The sequence below is a fragment of the Symphalangus syndactylus genome, chromosome 6 (assembly GCF_028878055.3).
Source record: "Symphalangus syndactylus isolate Jambi chromosome 6, NHGRI_mSymSyn1-v2.1_pri, whole genome shotgun sequence".
In the NCBI taxonomy this organism is placed as follows: Eukaryota; Metazoa; Chordata; class Mammalia; order Primates; family Hylobatidae; genus Symphalangus; species Symphalangus syndactylus.
The window spans coordinates 50,642,142-50,660,108 of NC_072428.2; the positions used below are offsets into that span (position 1 = coordinate 50,642,142).

Consider the following 17,967-nt stretch of genomic DNA (forward strand, 5'->3'; position numbering starts at 1 on the left):
TTTGTTCTGTAGATATATAGACCAATGGAAGTTTGTTCATTTTTACACAATTAATTAACATGTAGCACTGAATGATTTTATATGTCCTGCACATACTTTTGTGCCCTATTATCTACCTTATTCTTTTTTTGACTGCATATGACAGATGACGCCACCAAAAACTGAAGAAGCCTCCATAACGTTGGTTCCTTACTGACGCTGAGGAGCATGGCAATCTTCACACCTTAATCAATGCTATTCATGTAGGATGACCAAGAAATGAATGTTTCTTACTGAAATAATACATATTTTGGCATCTTTTGTTACCCATAGACTAATAAACTAATCCTAGCGTATAAAATCCTTTTTACCTACTTATTTCTATTTGGAGGAACTTAAAATCATATTGGTATAATGATCCATATAACAATTTCAGTTTCTTGGTTAAGTGAAGTTTGCTCTAACAAACAATAAATTCATCATGTTTCTCAAATTAAATGATAATTATTTAAATTGTAGATAAATATTATTCTGGGAGGCAAGAAGTCTTTTTCTTTATTTATCACATACTACTATCATTGAATATTGTTCCCACGCAGCTCTACAACCAATGGTACGTTTCCTAAAGGCAAAAAAAGGCCATTTCTTTTTTTTTTTTTAGACAGAGTTTCGCTTTTGTTGCCCAAGCTGGAGTGCAATGGTGTGATCTCGGCTCACTGCAACCTCCACCTCCCAGGTTGAAGCGATTCTCCTGCCTCAGCCTCCCGAAGTAGCTGGATTACAGGTTCCTGCCACCACGCCCAGATAATTTTTTTTGTATTTTTAGTTGAGACCAGGTTTCACCATGTTAGCCAGGCTGATCTTGAACTCCTGACCTCAGGTGATCCACCCGCCTCAGCCTTCCAAAGTGCTGGGATTACAGGCATGAGCTACCGTGCCCGGCCAGAAAAAGGCCATTTCTTATATTGCAGTCAACATAAATGCTGTGGCACATAATGAAATTCTGCTATTTTTGTGGCATTATTAACTTTAGGTAATCCTTTCTGACAAGTTTTAACCTACAATTTTTCACATCTCCATTTTGTTCCTGAAGTTTATCTGGATACTTACCTCAATGCATGTGGTTAATCTATCTATAACACAACACAACACCCTAAGCACATTTTTCCTGTGCCGCATAGTGTTTGAAACTAGAAATAGTCAAAAGTCATTGGTACAAACCCACACTCACCCCTGTCTGCCACCACCAGCTCCCATGTATGCTGCCCAGGTATTCGAAGACTAGCATGCCTGGCCCCTGGCACCACCACTGGTACTCACACGTGCTACCCAAGGTCACAAGGGACATCCTGCCTGACATCCCCAGCAAAGCCTTACCATAGCCTCCACTAACAACCACAGCCTAAGCAATTGAGAAATTTGCAGGCTCTACTGATGTTGAATACAGCCAAATAAATTACATGAACACTATACCACTGTGCCTATCCAGTCAAAGGCTCAGCACCCTACTCAATCAAAACTATAGAGTTATCTGAAGAAAAAAGTATTTTTCTATGAAAATTAATCTGTAAAACTGGAAGAAATGACTATTAACCAGATGTGTAGATATCAATGTAAGAACAAAAGAAACAAAAATGTAAGAAAACATGACACCTCCAAAGGAACACGATTCTTCAATAAAAGGTTTCAAGGAAAAAATATCTATGAAATGCCTGAAAAATTATTCAAAATAATGATTTTATGGAAACTCAGTGAGATGCAAGACAATACAGGTAAGCAATAAAAAGAAATCAGGAAAACAATTCATGATCTGAATGAGAAATTCAACAAAGAGACAGACACCATAAAAACAGCCAAACAGAAATCTTAGAACTGAAGAACTCAAGGAATGAAATAAAAAAGAATACACTCTAGAGCATTCACAATAGACTAAATCAAGCAGAAGAAATAATTTATGAATTGACACAGGTCTTTTACAGTAATTTACTCACATGACAAAAACAAAAAAGATACTAAAAATAAAGAAAGGCTACAGGACATATGGAACTGTATTAAATAAAACAGTTTCAGCCAGGCGTAGTGGCTCACACCTGTAATCCCTGCACTTTGGGAGGCCGAGGCAGGTGGATCACGATGTCAGGAGTTTGAGACCAGCCTGACCAACATGGTAAAAACCCCATCTCTACTAAAAATACAAAAATTATTCGGGCATGGTGGTGCGCACTTGTAATCCCAGCCACTCAGGAGGCTGAGGCAGGAGAATCGCTTGAATCCGGGAGGCAGAGGTTGCAATGAGTCGAGATCACTCCACTGCACTCCAGCCTGGGTGACACAGCAAGACTCCATCTCAAAAAAAAGAAAGAAAGAAAAAAAAAACACAGAAAAAACAGTTTGCCATTTTGGAAATTCCAGAAGGAGGATAGATGAGAGAAAGCAAGGAAAATCTATTTAATGAAATAATTGCTGAAAAATTCCCAAGTCTTGCAACAGATATAGACATCCAGATATAGGAAGCCCAAGGACTAACACATATGTTCAACCCAAAAAGTCTTCTTCAAGGCACATTAGATTCAAACTATCAAAAGTCAAAGAGGGAATTCTAAAAACACCAAGAGAAAAGTTTATAGTCACATATAAGGGAATCCTCATCAGAATAACAACAGATTTCTCTGTAGAAACATTACAGGGCAGGCAAGAATGGGATGATACATTCAATGGACCAAAAAAAAAAAAAAAAAAAAAAACTATATATTCAATGGACTAAAAAAAACTGTAACAGTAACAAAAAACATACTATACCCAGCAAATCTATCCTTCAAAAATGAAAGAGAAATAAAATTTTTTCTGGATAAGCAAAAACTGAGGGAATTTATTACCACTAAATCAGCACTATCAGAAATGCTTGGCCGGGCCCGGTGGCTCACGTCTGTAATCCCAGCACTTTGGGAGGCCGAGGCTAGTAGATCACCTGAGGCCAAGAGTTCGAGACCAGCCTGGCCAAAATGGTGAAATCCTCTCTCTACTAAAAATACGAAAATTAGCCAGGCGTTATGGCGTGCACCTGTAATCCCAGCTACTCAGGGGGCTGAGACACGAGAATTGCTTGAATCCAGGAGGCAGAAGTTGCGGTAAGCCGAGATCCTGCCACTGCACTCCAGCCTGGGTGACAGAGTAAGACTCTGTCTCAAAAAAAAAAAAAGTGCTTAAGGAGTCCTACAGGTGGAAGCAGAACAATGTCTACTGTCATAAAAGAAAGTATAAAACTCGCTGGTAGTGCTGATACAAATCAGGAAACAAAAAGAATAAAAAATTATCACTGCAAAAACCACAAAGCCATAAAAGTGAGCAATAAAAAGGGAAGAAAACAAAAAATATACAAATTGATCACAAAACGATTTAAAAAATGGCAGGAGTAAGTCCTCTCCTACCAAAAACACTTAAGGATAAATGGTTTAAATTCCTTAATTAATAGATATAGATTGCCTTTTTTACAGACGCTGCCGCCGCCGGGAGCCCTGTACTATTATTAGCCATGGTCAACCCCACTGTGTTCTTCGACATCACCGTCAACAGTGAGCTCTTGGGCCACGTCTCCTTTGAGCTGTTTGCAGACAAGGTTCCAAAGACAGCAGAAAAATTCTGTGCTCTGAGCACTGGAGAGAAAGGATTTGGTTATAAGGGTTCCTGCTTTCACAGAATTATTCCAGGGTTTATGTGTCAGGGTAGTGACTTCACACGCCATAATGGCACTGGCGGCAAGTCCATCTATGGGGAGAAATTTGATGATGAGAATTTCATCCTAAAGCATACAGGTCCTGGCATCTTGTCCATGGCAAATGCTGGACCCAACACAAATGGTTCCCAGTTTTTCACCTGCACTGCCAAGACTGAGTGGTTGGATGGCAAGCATGTGGTCTTTGGCAAGGCAAAAGAAGGCATGAATACTGTGGAGGCCATAGAGCACTTTAAGACCAGGAATGGCAAGACCAGCAAGAAGATCACCACTGCTGACTGTGGACAACTCTAATAAGTTTGACTTGTGTTTTATCTTAGCCACCAGACCATTCCTTCTGTAGCTCAGGAGAGCACCCCTCCACCCTATTTGCTCGCAGTATCCTAGAATCTTTGTGCTCTCCCTGCAGTTCCCGTTGGGTTCCATATTGTCCTCGTTCCTTTCCATGCCTAGCTGGATTGCGAGTTGAGTTAAGTTTATGATTATGAAATAAAAACTAAATAACAACAACAACAACAAAAGATATAGATTGACTGAATGGACCAAAAAAGAAAACAATCCCAATCATATGCTGCCTACAAGAAATTCAATTCACCCATAAAGACACAAATAAATATAAAGTGAAGGGATGGAAAGAAACATTTTATGCAAATGGAAACCAAAAGCTTGTAAGAGTACTTATACCAAGCAAAAAAAGACTTTACATCAGTAAACATAAAAAAGAAGCTTATTATATAATGATAAAGGAATTGATTCAACAAGAGGATATAACAATTATAAATATATATATATATATGACCAACACCAGATATATAAAGCAATTATTATTAGAGTGACAGAGTGAGATAGAATCCAATATAGTAGTAGTTGAGGACTTCAACACCTCATCTTCAATATCAGATAAATTATCTAGACAGAAAATTAACACAGAAACTTTCTACTTAATCTGCACTATAGAAAAAATGGAACTAACAGATATCGAAAGAACATTCCATCCAACAGCCAGAGAATACACATGTTCTCGTCAGTACATGAAACATTCTCCAAGACAGACCACATATTAGCCCACAAAAGAAGTCTCAATAAATTTTTTTAAATTGAAAGAATATCAACTATCTTTTCAGGTCACAGTGGAATAAGATGAGAAATCAATAACCATAGAACTTTGGAAAGGGTACAAGTACATAAAATTAAACAACATGGCTCCTGAACCCCCACTGAGTCAATGAAGAAATAAAAACACTTTTTGAAACAAACGAGAATGGAAACACAACACCCAGAGAACTAGGGATACACCAAAAGCAGTGCTAAGATAGAAATTTATAGCAATAAATGCTTACCTCAGAAACATAGGATTATTTTATATAAAAAGACTAATGATGCTCCTCAAAGAATTATAAAAGTAAAAAAAAAATCCCAAAATTAGGAGAAAAAAGAATAAAAATCAGGCCATAACTAAACAAAATATAGACAAAAAATAGAAAGGATCGATGATATAAAAAGTTCTTGAAAAGATAAATTTCACACTGCACTAAACAAAAAATACTAGCAAACCAAATCAAACAACACATCAAGAAGATAATGTAATAATAACAGTTGGGATTTATCTTGGCTAGCTACACTAACCAAGAATAAACAAGAAATGACTCTTTACATAAATACAATTAGAAATGAAAAAAGAAACATCACAGCTGATACTACAGAAATACAAAAGATCATTACTACTTTGTGCAACTATAAACCACCAAATTGGAAAATTTAAAGAATACAGATAAATTCCTGGACACATACAAAAATCAAGATTGAATATGGAAGAAACATAAATCCTTAACAGGCCAATAACAAGAAATGTGATTGAGTCAATAATAAAAAGCCTTTTGATAAAGAATAGCTCAGCACTGTATGGCCTTCCTGATGAATTCTACCAAACTTTAAAGAAAAACTAACATCAATTCATCCTAAATAATACAAAAAAACAAAACAAGAGGAAATTCCTGATTCATTCTACAAGGCAAAAATTACACTGATACCCAAATCAGATAAAGACAAAACAAAAAACAAAAGGAAACTACAGGCCAATATATCTGATGAACATGGATGTAAACATTCTCCACAAAATACTAGCCAACCAAATCAAATGATACAGCAAAAAGATAAAACAACAATATTAGTTGGGATTTACCTCAGGGATGCAAAGATGGCTCAACATAAGTAAATCAATAAATGTGATACATCACCACAAATTAATGAAAGACAAAAACCATATGATCATTTCACTAGATGCAGAAAAAGCACTTGATAAAATTAACATCAATTAATGATTTAAAAAAGTACTCTCAACAAATTAGAAATAGATTAACCATACCTCAACACAGTAAAGGCTGTGTATAAGAAACTCACAGCTAACATTACACTGAATACAGAAAAACTCAAAGCCTTTTATCTAAGAACTAAAATAAGGCAAGATTGTCCACTTAACTAGTCTTATTCAACATAGTACTGGAAGTCGTCCTACCCAGAGAAACTGGCAAGAGAAAGAATTAAAAGGAATTCAAATCAAGAAAGTGGAAGTCAAATTGTTCCTCTTTGCAGATGACATGATCTCACGTACAGAAAATCATGAAAATTTCAATCCAAAACTTTTAGCGCTGGTACGTAAATTTAGTAAGGTTGCAGAATGCAAAATAAATGTATAAAAATCAGTAGTATTTTTATACACTATTAGTGAACTAGCTGAAAAAGAAATAAAGCAATTTCATTAACAATAGCTACAAAAATATAAATAAAATATCTAGGAATAAATTTAATCAAAGAGGTGAAAGAGCTCTACGATGCAAACTACAAAACACTGATGAATAAATAAATTGAAGAACACACAAATGGAATGACATCACATGCTCATGAATAGGAACAATTAATACTGTTGAAATGACCGTACTGCCCACAGCAATCTACAGACTCAATGCAATCCCTATCAAAATACTGATAACATTTTCCGCATAAATAGAAAAAACAATCTTAAAATTTGTTTGGAGCCACAAAATTCCCTGAATAGCCAAAGTTAATACTGAGCAAAAAGAACAAGATGGAGGCATTATACTGCCTGACTTCAAAGTATAATACAAGGCTAGAGTAACCAAAAACAGCAAGGTACTGGCATCAAATCAGCTACATTTACCAATGGAGCAAAATATAGAACTGAGAAGTAAATCCACATATTTACAGCCAACTGATTTTCCTCAAAGGCACTAATAACATACATTGGGAAAAGGACATGCTCTTTAATAAATGGTATTGGGAAAATTGAATATCCACATGCAAAAGAATAAAAGTAGAGCCATATCTGTCACTATATTAAAAAAAAACCCAAAATGAATTAAAGACTTAACATAAGACCTGAAACTATAAAACAACTAGAAGAAAATATAAGTGGAAACATTTTAGGACATTGGACTAAGCAAAGCTTTTATGGCTGAGACTTTAAAAGCACAGGCAACATAACCCCCCCAAAACAAAAACAAACAAATAAAAAAATATATATAGGAGACTGTATTAAATTAGAAAGCTTCTGTACAGGGGCCAGGCGCGGTGGCTCACGCCTGTAATCCCAGCACTTTGGGAGGCCGAGGCGGGCAGATCACGAGGTCAGGAGATCGAGACCATCCTGGCTAACACAGTGAAACCCCGTCTCTACTAAAAATACAAAAAATTAGCCGGGCGAGGTGGCGGGTGCCTGTAGTCCCAGCTACTCGGGAGGCTGAGGCAGGAGAATGGCGTGAACCCAGGAGGCGGAGCTTGCAGTGAGCCGAGATCACACCACTGCACTCCAGACTGGGAGAGAGAGCGAGACTCCATCTCAAAAAAAAAAAAAAAAAAAGAAAGAAAGAAAGCTTCTGTACGGGAAAAGAAACAATCAACAGAGTGAGAAGATAATGTGTAGAACGGGAGAGAATATTTACCAATTCTGCATTCAACAAGGAACTAATATCTCAAATAGAAAAGAAACTAAAACAATTCTACAGCAAAAAAAAATAATAATCTGCAAGGAATCCGAATAAGCATTTCTCAAAAAAAGACATACAAATGGCCAACAAATATATGAAAAATGCTTAACATCACTAATCATCAGGCAGATGCCAGATTAAAACTGTAAGAGTTGAAGAAAGAGGAAAGAAACACAAGACATGGCTGGCGGTTAAATACAGGTTTTCTTTACGTAAAACCCGAGAGGTGCTCTTGGCCAATTTCCGTCACGAGCGCTTTCTCTTACAGACTAAGGGCATGTATTGGTTTTAGGGTGAGGGGGCTTATGAGAAGCTTGGAATGTTTATGTGTGTGGAGAAGTTTATGGGGGTGGGGGGCGGGTTGGAATCTCCCTGGGAGGAGGGGAGGTTATCTTGGGGCAGACATCTTTCTGGCCCCGAGCGGGGTTATCTTGGGTCTAGCATCTTCCCTGGCCGGAGTGGGGGTTTATCTCAGGGCTAGCATGTCTCTGGTCGGGGAGGAGTTTGGAATGTTTCTGGTTGGAGATGTTATTTGTTGTTTACGGTTATGCTGACCTTAGCTATTAGGCTGATGCCCTTTGGATTTAGGTGGTTTTTTTATTAAAGTGAACTCTAGAATGAGGGTCTTGTCCAAGATGGTGATGCTTCTGCTCTGTCAAAAACCACAATGAGATATTATCTCACCCTAGTTAGATTAGATATTATCAAAATACAAATGCTGGTGAGGATGTGGAAGAAAGGAAACACCACACTGTTGATGGGAATATAGATTATTACAGTCATTATAGAAAACAGTGTGGATGTTTCTCAAAAAACTAAAAATAGAACTACTATATAATCCAACAATCTCACTACTGGGTAGTTTTCCAATGTAAAGAAAAATCAGTATATTAAAATATTACTTGGACCACCATGTTTATTGCTGCACAAGTCGCAATAGCTAAGATACAGAATCAATCTAAATGTTCATCAACAGATAAATGGTTAAAAATGTTATATATATATATATATAAAATTGATTACTCTTGCCATAAAAGAGTATAAAATCCTGTCATTTCTGGCAACGCTGCTGCAAAAGCAAGTACGGCTTTAGTTCTTCCCCCTCCTGTGGAGTCTGCACTCCAGATTCATGCCTTTCCCCGAGTTCTGGCTAGATTTCTCAATGGTTTCAAATTGATACAAAGTTCAGCTGGAGGTTTCCTTCTCCCTGTGGCCTTTTCCCAGTGCCTCTGGCAGCCCTCCTAAAGGACCCCTGTGAGGCAAGGCAGAAATTGCTTACTGGGGGGCCCAGCAAGCCCACAGGGCTTTTCCCACTGCTTCCTCTTCCCCGGTATTTCGCGTGGCTCTCTAAATTGCCTCAGCTCCAAGTAAGGTCAGAATCTTCTCCGTAGTCTCCCTTTCCCACTTCCACACTTTGGGCCTCACAGTATTTGGGGTGTCTCCCGGGTCTTGCGGAGCAATCCGCTTCCTTCAAAGGGTCTATGAATTCTCTTGGCTTTCCTTATGTATTCCTGCAGTCGCTCTGGAGCAAAAGTTCATGACGTGAGACTCCACATGCAGCTTGGTCCATCCAAGTGGGAGCTGCAATCTAGTCCTGTGTCCTGTCAGCCACAGTCTCCATTTCTGGCAACATTGATGAGCCTGGGGTATATTATGTTAAGTGAAATAAGTCAGGCATTGAAAGATAAATATTACATATTCTCAGTCATATGTGAAAGTTAAAAAAATACTGATCTTATAGAAGTAGAGAGTAGAATTGTGGATATTAGAGGGTAGGAAATGTAGGGGGAGGGGAGGATGGGGAGATAGATAGGGGGAATGAGTTCTGGTGTTCTGCATCCCTGTAGGGTGAATACAGTTAACTATAATTTGTTACATGTTTTCAAAAAGCTAGAAGAAAAGGTTTTTTTTTTTTTTGAGACGAAATCTTGTTCTGTCCCCCAGTCTAAAGTGCAGTGGCAGGATCTCAGCTCACTGCAGCCTCCGCCTCCTGGGTTCAACCAATTCTCCTGCCTCAGCCTCCCGAGTAGCTGGGACTACAGGCGCCCACCACCACGCCCGGCTAATTTTTGTATTTTTAGTAGAGACGAGGTGTCACCATATTGGCCAGGCTGTTTTCAAACTCCTGACCTTGTGATCCGCCTGCCTCGGCCTCCCAAAGTGCTGGGATTACAGGCAAGAGCCGCTGCACCCAGACAAAGAAAGGATTTTTAATGTTCTTAATGCAAAGAAAAGACGCGCATGAAACATACCTGGGTGTAAGGTGAACTAACTTTAGAAAGGATGTTAGCCAGGATGGTCTCGATCTCTTGACCTCATGATCCGCCTGCCTCGGCCTCCCAACGTGCTGGGATTACAAGAGTGAGCCACCGCGCCCGGCCAGTTCATTTTTATTTCTTTAACTTTTTCTTTTCTTTTTACTTGACAAATAGAATTTTAAATATTCAAGAGATACAGTGATATTTTAATACATGTATACAATGTGTAATGATAAAATCAGGGTAATTAGCATATTCGTCACCTCAAATATTTATCTTTTCTTTGCACCAAACAGGCTTTGTGTGAGCAACATGGCTGTTTATTTCACCTGGGTGCAGGTGGGCTGAGTCGGAAAAGAGAGTCAGCGAAGGGAGATAAGGGTGGGGCCGTTTTATAGGATTTGGGTAGGAAAATTACAGTCAAAGGGGGTTTGTTCTCTGGAGGGCAGGAGTGGGGGTTGCAAGGTGCTCAGTGGGGGTGCTTTTTGAGCCAGGATGAGCCAGGAAAAGGACTTTCACAAGGTAATGTCATCACTTAAGGCAAGGACTGGCCATTTACACTTCTTTTGTGGTGGAATATCATCAGTTAAGGTGGGGCAGGGCATATTCACTTCTTTTGTGATTCTTCAGTTACTTCAGGCCAGCTGGGCGTATACGTGCAAGTCACAAGGGATGCGATGACTTGGCTTGGGCTCAGAGGCCTGACAGTATGAACAAGGGTTAGAAGCAACATAGAGTCGGTTAGGTCTGATTTATTTCACTGTCATAATTTCCTCAGTTATAATTTTGCAAAGGCGGTTTCCCTCTGGCTTTGAGATCATCAAGTCTCCTCTTTTTTCTCTCTCTCCTGAAGCGGAGCAGTCAGAAATGTTCTCTAATTTGTCCCTGATTATATAAGTAATCCAGAGGATGGGTTGTCAAATATATCATTGCCCTATGCATTTATAGGCAATAATAATTTTATTATTTTCTACATCCTTTCATTGTTATGGTTCCACAAAGTTTTCAGCTTCTTCCTGATACTGAGATATTTTTATATTCGCAAAATTATCTATTATATTGAGATTCTAAAGAGTATTAGCATAGAATGGTATAACTTTAATAATTTTTTTCATTGATTACTAATGAACCAGATTTCACTCATAATTTTATTAGTTGCTTGTGCTTTTACTAAAATTTGTGTAAAATTATCACATTTATGTTAAATTATCTTTCTATAATAATTTATTTTAGTATATTTTATTTCCTTTTAAATTGCATTAAAGAGCAAGTGTTCCATGTGTGAAAGGAGACAACAATTTGGAGAAAGGAAGGGGCTGGGATAACTACCCAAATCTGAAATATTTGGCCTGGTTTTTTAGAAGACCACATGCTGCTCCCTTTGCCTCTACTTGTGACCCTAACTAGTAGTAATTTAAGAGTGAGACTCACAGAAAAAGGGGCAGGCTCAGGGAAGGGAAGAAACTGCTATTAGAGCCAATTAAACCAACATAGCCTTGAGAATTTTCCATTCCAAGTCCCATAGCTGCAGCACCACTCTATCTGTCAGTGAAGAAAACTAATATATTTTTGTTCTAAATAAGACCAATGTAACGAGTTGTTTGATAAACAGGAAGACTTGAGGCTTCTTAGAACACCTAAGTAACAGACACTACTTTTAACACATCATCAGTTTACTTCAGCTTTCCTACAACATATTTAATACCCAAAATGGGCTCATGTCTCATATTCAATAAGAATACTCTAAGAGAGTATAAGTTTGATGATTACTCAGCATAATAGCATGTTTAGGAGCAATACAATTAGCATTCATTTAACTACTATGAAGGGGTTTTTACCCCATTACATGAAAATAATAGGAGCTTTTTAATTAAGTTTCCAATATTCTCAGAAACAACTGAAAACACTTAGCATCTGTGATGGTTAATTCTATGTGTCAAATTGACTAGGCCACTGTGCTCAGATATTTGGTCAGAATGTCTAAATATTGCTGTAAAAGTGATTTTTTTAGATGAGATCAACATTTAAACCAGTAGACTTTGAGTGAAGCAGATTACTCTCCATACTGTAGTTGGGCTTCATCCAATCAGCTGAAGGCCTTGAAGGGAAAAAAGACATAGATCCTTTGAAAAAGAGATTTCTGCTTCCAGAGTGCTTTTAAACTTGAGCTGCAACATCAATTCTTCCCATGATCTTCAGCCTGCTGACTGCAGATTTACTTTAAAAATTTTTTTTTTGCCAGCCTCCACAATTGTGTGAGCCAATGTCTTAAAATAAATCTCTCTCTCTCACACACACACACACACACACACACACACACACACACACACACACACACCCTATTGGCTCTGTTTCTCTGGAGAATGCTGACTAATTTAGATTTTGGTACCAAGAGTGGCTCTAGATAAACCCGAATCTTAAGAATGAGTTTTCTGAATTGGTTCAGGGGTTTCTTAAATTTGTTTTTAAATATGATTAGGTTTAATGACATTAATAATTCTAGTTCCAGTATTAAAGAGAGCACTGACTATATTGCATACCTAACAATTTGCTAAGAGGGTACACCTTATGTTAAGTATTCCTATAAGAAGCCGGGCACAGTGGCTTACACCTGTAATCCCAGCACTTTGGGAGGCCTAGGCGGGTGGATCACCTGAGGTTGGGAGTTCAAGACCAGCCTGACCAACATGAAGAAACCGCATCTCTACTAAAAATACAAAATTAGCCAGGCATGGTGGCATATCCTGTAATCCCAGCTACTCGAGAGGATGAGGCAGGAGAATTGCTTGAACCCGGGAGGTGGAGGTTGCTGTCAGCCGAGATCATGCCATTGCACTCCAGCCTGGGCAACAAGAGCGAAACTCTGTCTCAAAATAATAATAATAATAAAATAAATAAAAGTGTTCCTATAAGTAAAGAGAGAGAAGGGGGGGTGGAGAGAGAAAGAGAAACTTTTGGTGGTGATAAATATGTTTATGGCATTAGTTGTGGTGACGATTTCATAAGTATGTACTTATGTTCAAACTCATCAGGTTGTATATGTTGGATATATGTAAGTTTTTGTATATCAGTCATACCTCAGTATGTTCTTTTTTTTTCCCCTGTAAAGAAAGCACTGATAGTTCTTGGCATAAAGTAGCAGTAGACATGCAAAATATCACCACTAGATACTTTAAATCAAATATTTATAGGAGGCAAAATTCTAGGCAACCACATATTATACCTTTGGACATCTTGTCAAACTAGCAAGTATAATGACATTGGATGGTTTTTCCTAACGTTACTAGGCAATGTGGAGAAATAAAAGGAAGCACTCGGGGATTCCAAATGCCTGTTCAGCGGCTACATAAATGATGCAAAAATTACTATATCTGCTTTGAAGAGAACCTTATCTACTGTAGATGAGACTGCTAAAAGCAAAACCCACAATCTTATTCTGTGAGTGGCTAAATTACAACACAAATGGAATTTCCAACCTTGCAGGGTATCTGCTGTTTAAATGAAGGCACTGATTGGAAAGGAATAAGAACATGCAACTCAGAATGGTGACATATGAAAAGGTCCTATTAAAGCTAGGAACATTGAACCCCTAAATTATGGTGTCTTCCTTGCCAGTATAAGAAGCCGCTCCACCCCCCCACCCCCATCTCAGAAGATTAAGCTTGCTTTTCCTGAGGAAACTCTAATGGTCTTCCCTGAAGTAGTTGCCTTGTAAGACACAGCCAATTCTCCTAAGAATCGATGCTCAACACTCCTCTTTGCTTTTACACCTGTAACTAGACTCAAGTCACAGAAAGTGCCAAAGGTGAGGTACGAAGTGTGATCTGTGAGGAGGTATGTTACACTCCATTATAATCACATGCTTTTTCCAACTTGCATAAACAGAAATCTAGGGAATTATGTATAGAAACAGATATTAAGGTTGTGAGATAATGGTTGAAAGAACAGATTTAGTATGTCAGCTCAGGGGTTTAAAAAGGACTTAAACAGTTTGGCTGATTGGCTGAAACATAGACCAAAGGATGTCCTCCACTAAATAAAGATGAAATGCCAATCCAGTCCATTTGCCAAGAAACTTGAAAAGCTGGTATACTGTAAAGAATTCAAAATCTTAGGGATATTGAATATTAGAGTAGATTTATTATTCAAGACCTGGTCATATACCCTGGGTAGATTAAGACGACACATCTTTTACCACTACTGTGAAGGGAGCCCCAGCTCTGTGATTGCTCTTCACTGTAGGTCAGAAATTACAGTGGAAACTTCCTGACACTGAACTGGGAAAACTAGATGCAATAGAGGTAATTGGATCCTGAGGTTCAGGGGTTAAATGGTGGCAATTAAACATTAAGGCAAGCTGGGCATGGTAACCGTAATGGACAGTAAAGTCAAAGCAGCAATCAGAATAATTGGGGAACTCTACCAACTTGGGAACACCATCCAAATCTATTACATCATCTGGAAAAGCAGAAGAGTTCCAGGTCATCTGAACAAAAATTCAGCTTGAATTATAAAAACGGAGTATCATAGGCTCTCAATCAATTTCCAAATTTGAGCCAGTTTCCAGACTCAGAGCTTCCCTAATGAAGAAAAGTTTCAGTCCTCCTGAGGAAGAACCCCACTACATTGCCAAAAATTTACACTGTTAATCTTTCTCTCAGCCTTCCCCAAAGGGAACAATGAATTTTCACTAGAGTCACTGTGCATTGGGAAAAAAAATTAAATAAACCTTTTGGGGTTTATTAGACTCTGGTTCTGAACTGATACTAATTCCAGGAGACCCAAAATGTCACTGTGGCCCACCAAACAGACTAGGAACTTATGGTGGTCAAGTAAACAACAAAGTTTTAGAACAGTTTCACCTCAACCAGGGGTCCAGTGAGTCCCAAACCCATTCTATGATAATGTCCCCAGTCCCCAGAATGCAAAATTGGAATAGATGTATTCAGCAAGTGGCAGAATTTTCACATTAGTTCTCTGAACCATGGAGTGAGAGCTATTGTGGTAGAAGAGGTAGAAGCCACTAGAACTGCCTCTACCTAGAAAAATAGTAAGCAAAAACCCATACCATATTTCTGAAGAGATTGCAGAGATATTAGTGCCACAATCAAGGACCTAGAGCAACCAGAGGTGGTGACTCCCATCATATCCCCATTTAACTTGGCTTTTTGTCCTCTGCAAAAGACCATTGCATGTTGGATAATAATGGGAATATTGTAAGCTTAGCCAGGTGATGGATTTAATTGCAGCTTTTATACCAGATGTGCTATGATTGCTTGAGCAAATTAACACATCCCCTGGTACTTGATAGGCACTGTTAAACTGGCAAATGCTTATTTTCACATATCTGATAGTAAAGATCACCATAAGCAGTTTGCTTTCAGATGGCAAGGCCAGATATAGGTTATGGATAGAAATGAAGATCATTGACATTAAGGAGATAGATGAAACCTAATCCAAGGATTCTAAGCAATGCAATAAAGTGACACAGGAGATGAAAGATAAAATGGCCATTTTAGGAAAGAACCAAACTGAGCAGATAAAGGTGAAAAACTCACTTCAAGAATTTGAGAATACAATTGCAAGTATTAACAGCAGAGTAAACCAAGCTGAGGAAAGAAGCTCAGAGCTCGAAGACCTACTCTCTGAAATAACTCAGGCAGACAAAATAAAGAAAAACAGTACAGAATGAACAAAAACCTCTGAAAAATATGGGATCATGTAAAGAGACAAAAATCTGACTCACTGGCATCCTCAAAAGATAGGGAGAGAAAGCAAGCAAGTTGAAAAAAATATATTTCAAGGTATTGTTCATGAAAACTTCCCCAACCTCATTAGACAGGCCAACATTCGAATTAACGAAATACAGAGAACTCCTGTGGAATACTACACAAGACCATCTCCAAGACACATAGTCATCAGATTTTCCAAGGTTGAGAAGAAAGAAAAGTTAAAGGCAGCTAGAGAGAAGGTTCACTTACAAAAGGAATCCAGTTAAGGGTAACAGTTAACCCATCAGCAGAAACCCTACAAGCCAGAATAGAATAGGGGCCTATATTCAGCATTTATAAATAAATAAAAGAATTTCCAACTAAGAATTTCATATCCAGTCAAACTAAGTTTCATAAGTGAAGCAGAAATACAATCTTTTTTAGACAAGCAAATGCTAAGTGATTTCATTACCACCAGACCTGTCTTACAAGAGATCCTAAAGGGAGTGCTAAACATGGAAAGGAAAGACTATTACCAGCCAATACAAAAACACACTTCAGTACACAGACCAATGACACTATAAAGCAACCACACAAAGTCTGCATAATAAGCAGCTAACAGCATGATGAAAGGATCAAATCCAAATGTAGCAATGCTAACCTTGAATGTAAATGGGCTAAATGTCCAATTAAAAGGCACAAAGTGACAAGTTGAATAAAGAAGCAACAGCCAATGGTATGCTGTCTTCAAGAGACCAATCTCCCACACAACAATACTTATAGGCTCAAAGTAAAGGGACAGAGAAAAATCTACCAAGCAAGCAAACAAACAACAACAACAAAAATACACACACACACACACACACACACACACACACAAGCCCAGAAGAAAGCAGGGCTTGCTATTCTAATTTCAGACAAAACAGACTTTAAAGAACAAATATCAAAAAAGACAAAGAAGGGCATTACATAATAGTAAAAAGCTCAATTCAACAAGAAAACCTAACTATCCTAAATATATACCCACACAACACAGGGGCACCCAGATTAATAAAGAAAATTCTTAGAGACCTACAAAGAGACTTAGATAACCATACAATAATAGTGGGAGACTTCAACACCCCACTGACATATTAGACAGATTACCAAGATGGAAAACTAGCAAAGATATCCAGGACCTGAGCTCAACACGTGACCAAATGGACCTAATAGGCATCTACAGCACACTCCACCCAAAGACAATAGAAAATACATTATTTTCATCTGCACATGGCATATACTCTAAAATTGACCATATAATCAGACATAAAACAATCCTTAGCAAATTAAAAAAATGAAATCATACCAACCATACTCTAAGACTACAGCACAATAAAAATAGAAACCAATACTAAGAAATTTACTCAAAACTGTATAATTACATAAAAATTAGACAACCTGCTCCTGAGTAACTTTTGGGTAAATAATGAAATTAAGGCAGAAATCAAGAAATTCTTTGAAACTAATGAGACCAATGATATACCATACCAGAATCTCTGGGACACAGCAAAGGTATTGTCAAAAGGGACATTTATAGCACTAAATGCCCACATCGAAGAGTTAGAAAGATCTCAAATTAATAGCCTAATCTCACAACTAGAGGAATTAGAGAAACAAGAGCACACCTACCCCAAAGGTAGCAGAAGACAAGAAATAACCAAAATCAGAGCTGAACTAAAGGAAATTGAGATGTGAAAAACTGTACAAAAGATCAACAAATCCAGGAGTTGGGTTTTCGAAATAATTAGTAAGATATATAAACCACTAGCTAGAATAATAAAGGAAAAAAAAGAGAAGATCTGAATAAATACAATCAGAAATGACAAAGGGGATATTACCACGGACCATCACAGTAAAATTTAAAAACACTCAGGGACTAATATGAACACTTCTATGCACACAAGCTAGAAAACTCAGAAGAAATGGATAAACTCATTGAAACACACAACCCCCCAAGATTGGACCAGGATGAAATTGAATCCCTGAGCAGACCAACAATGAGTTCTGACATTGAATTAATAATAAAAGGCCTATAAACCAGAAAAATCCCAGGACAAGATGGATTCACAGCAGAATTCTACCAGATATATAAGGAAGAGCTCGTACCATTCCTACTGCAATCATTGTGAAAAACTGAGGAAGGACTCGTCCCTAACTCATTCTGTGAGGTAAACATCATCCTGATACTCGAACCTGGCAGACACACACACACACACACACACACACACACACACACGAAAACT

General features: G+C 38.1%; 1 protein-coding gene across 2 annotated transcripts in view; it reads left to right on the forward strand.

The window, feature by feature from the left end:
* The window catches only part of TRIM5 (tripartite motif containing 5), a 46,696-nt gene extending 42,528 nt beyond the window's left edge, over positions 1-4,168 (forward strand). The window contains exon 8 of one of the 2 annotated variants that reach the window (XM_063641208.1): positions 3,474-4,168. In XM_063641208.1, the coding sequence (XP_063497278.1) occupies positions 3,474-4,006 (533 nt within the window). In that variant the 3' untranslated portion in view covers positions 4,007-4,168. The remainder of the gene's footprint in view (positions 1-3,473) is intronic. The other variant, XM_055282684.2, reaches the window with a different exon arrangement.
* Positions 4,169-17,967: the final 13,799 nt, after the last annotated feature.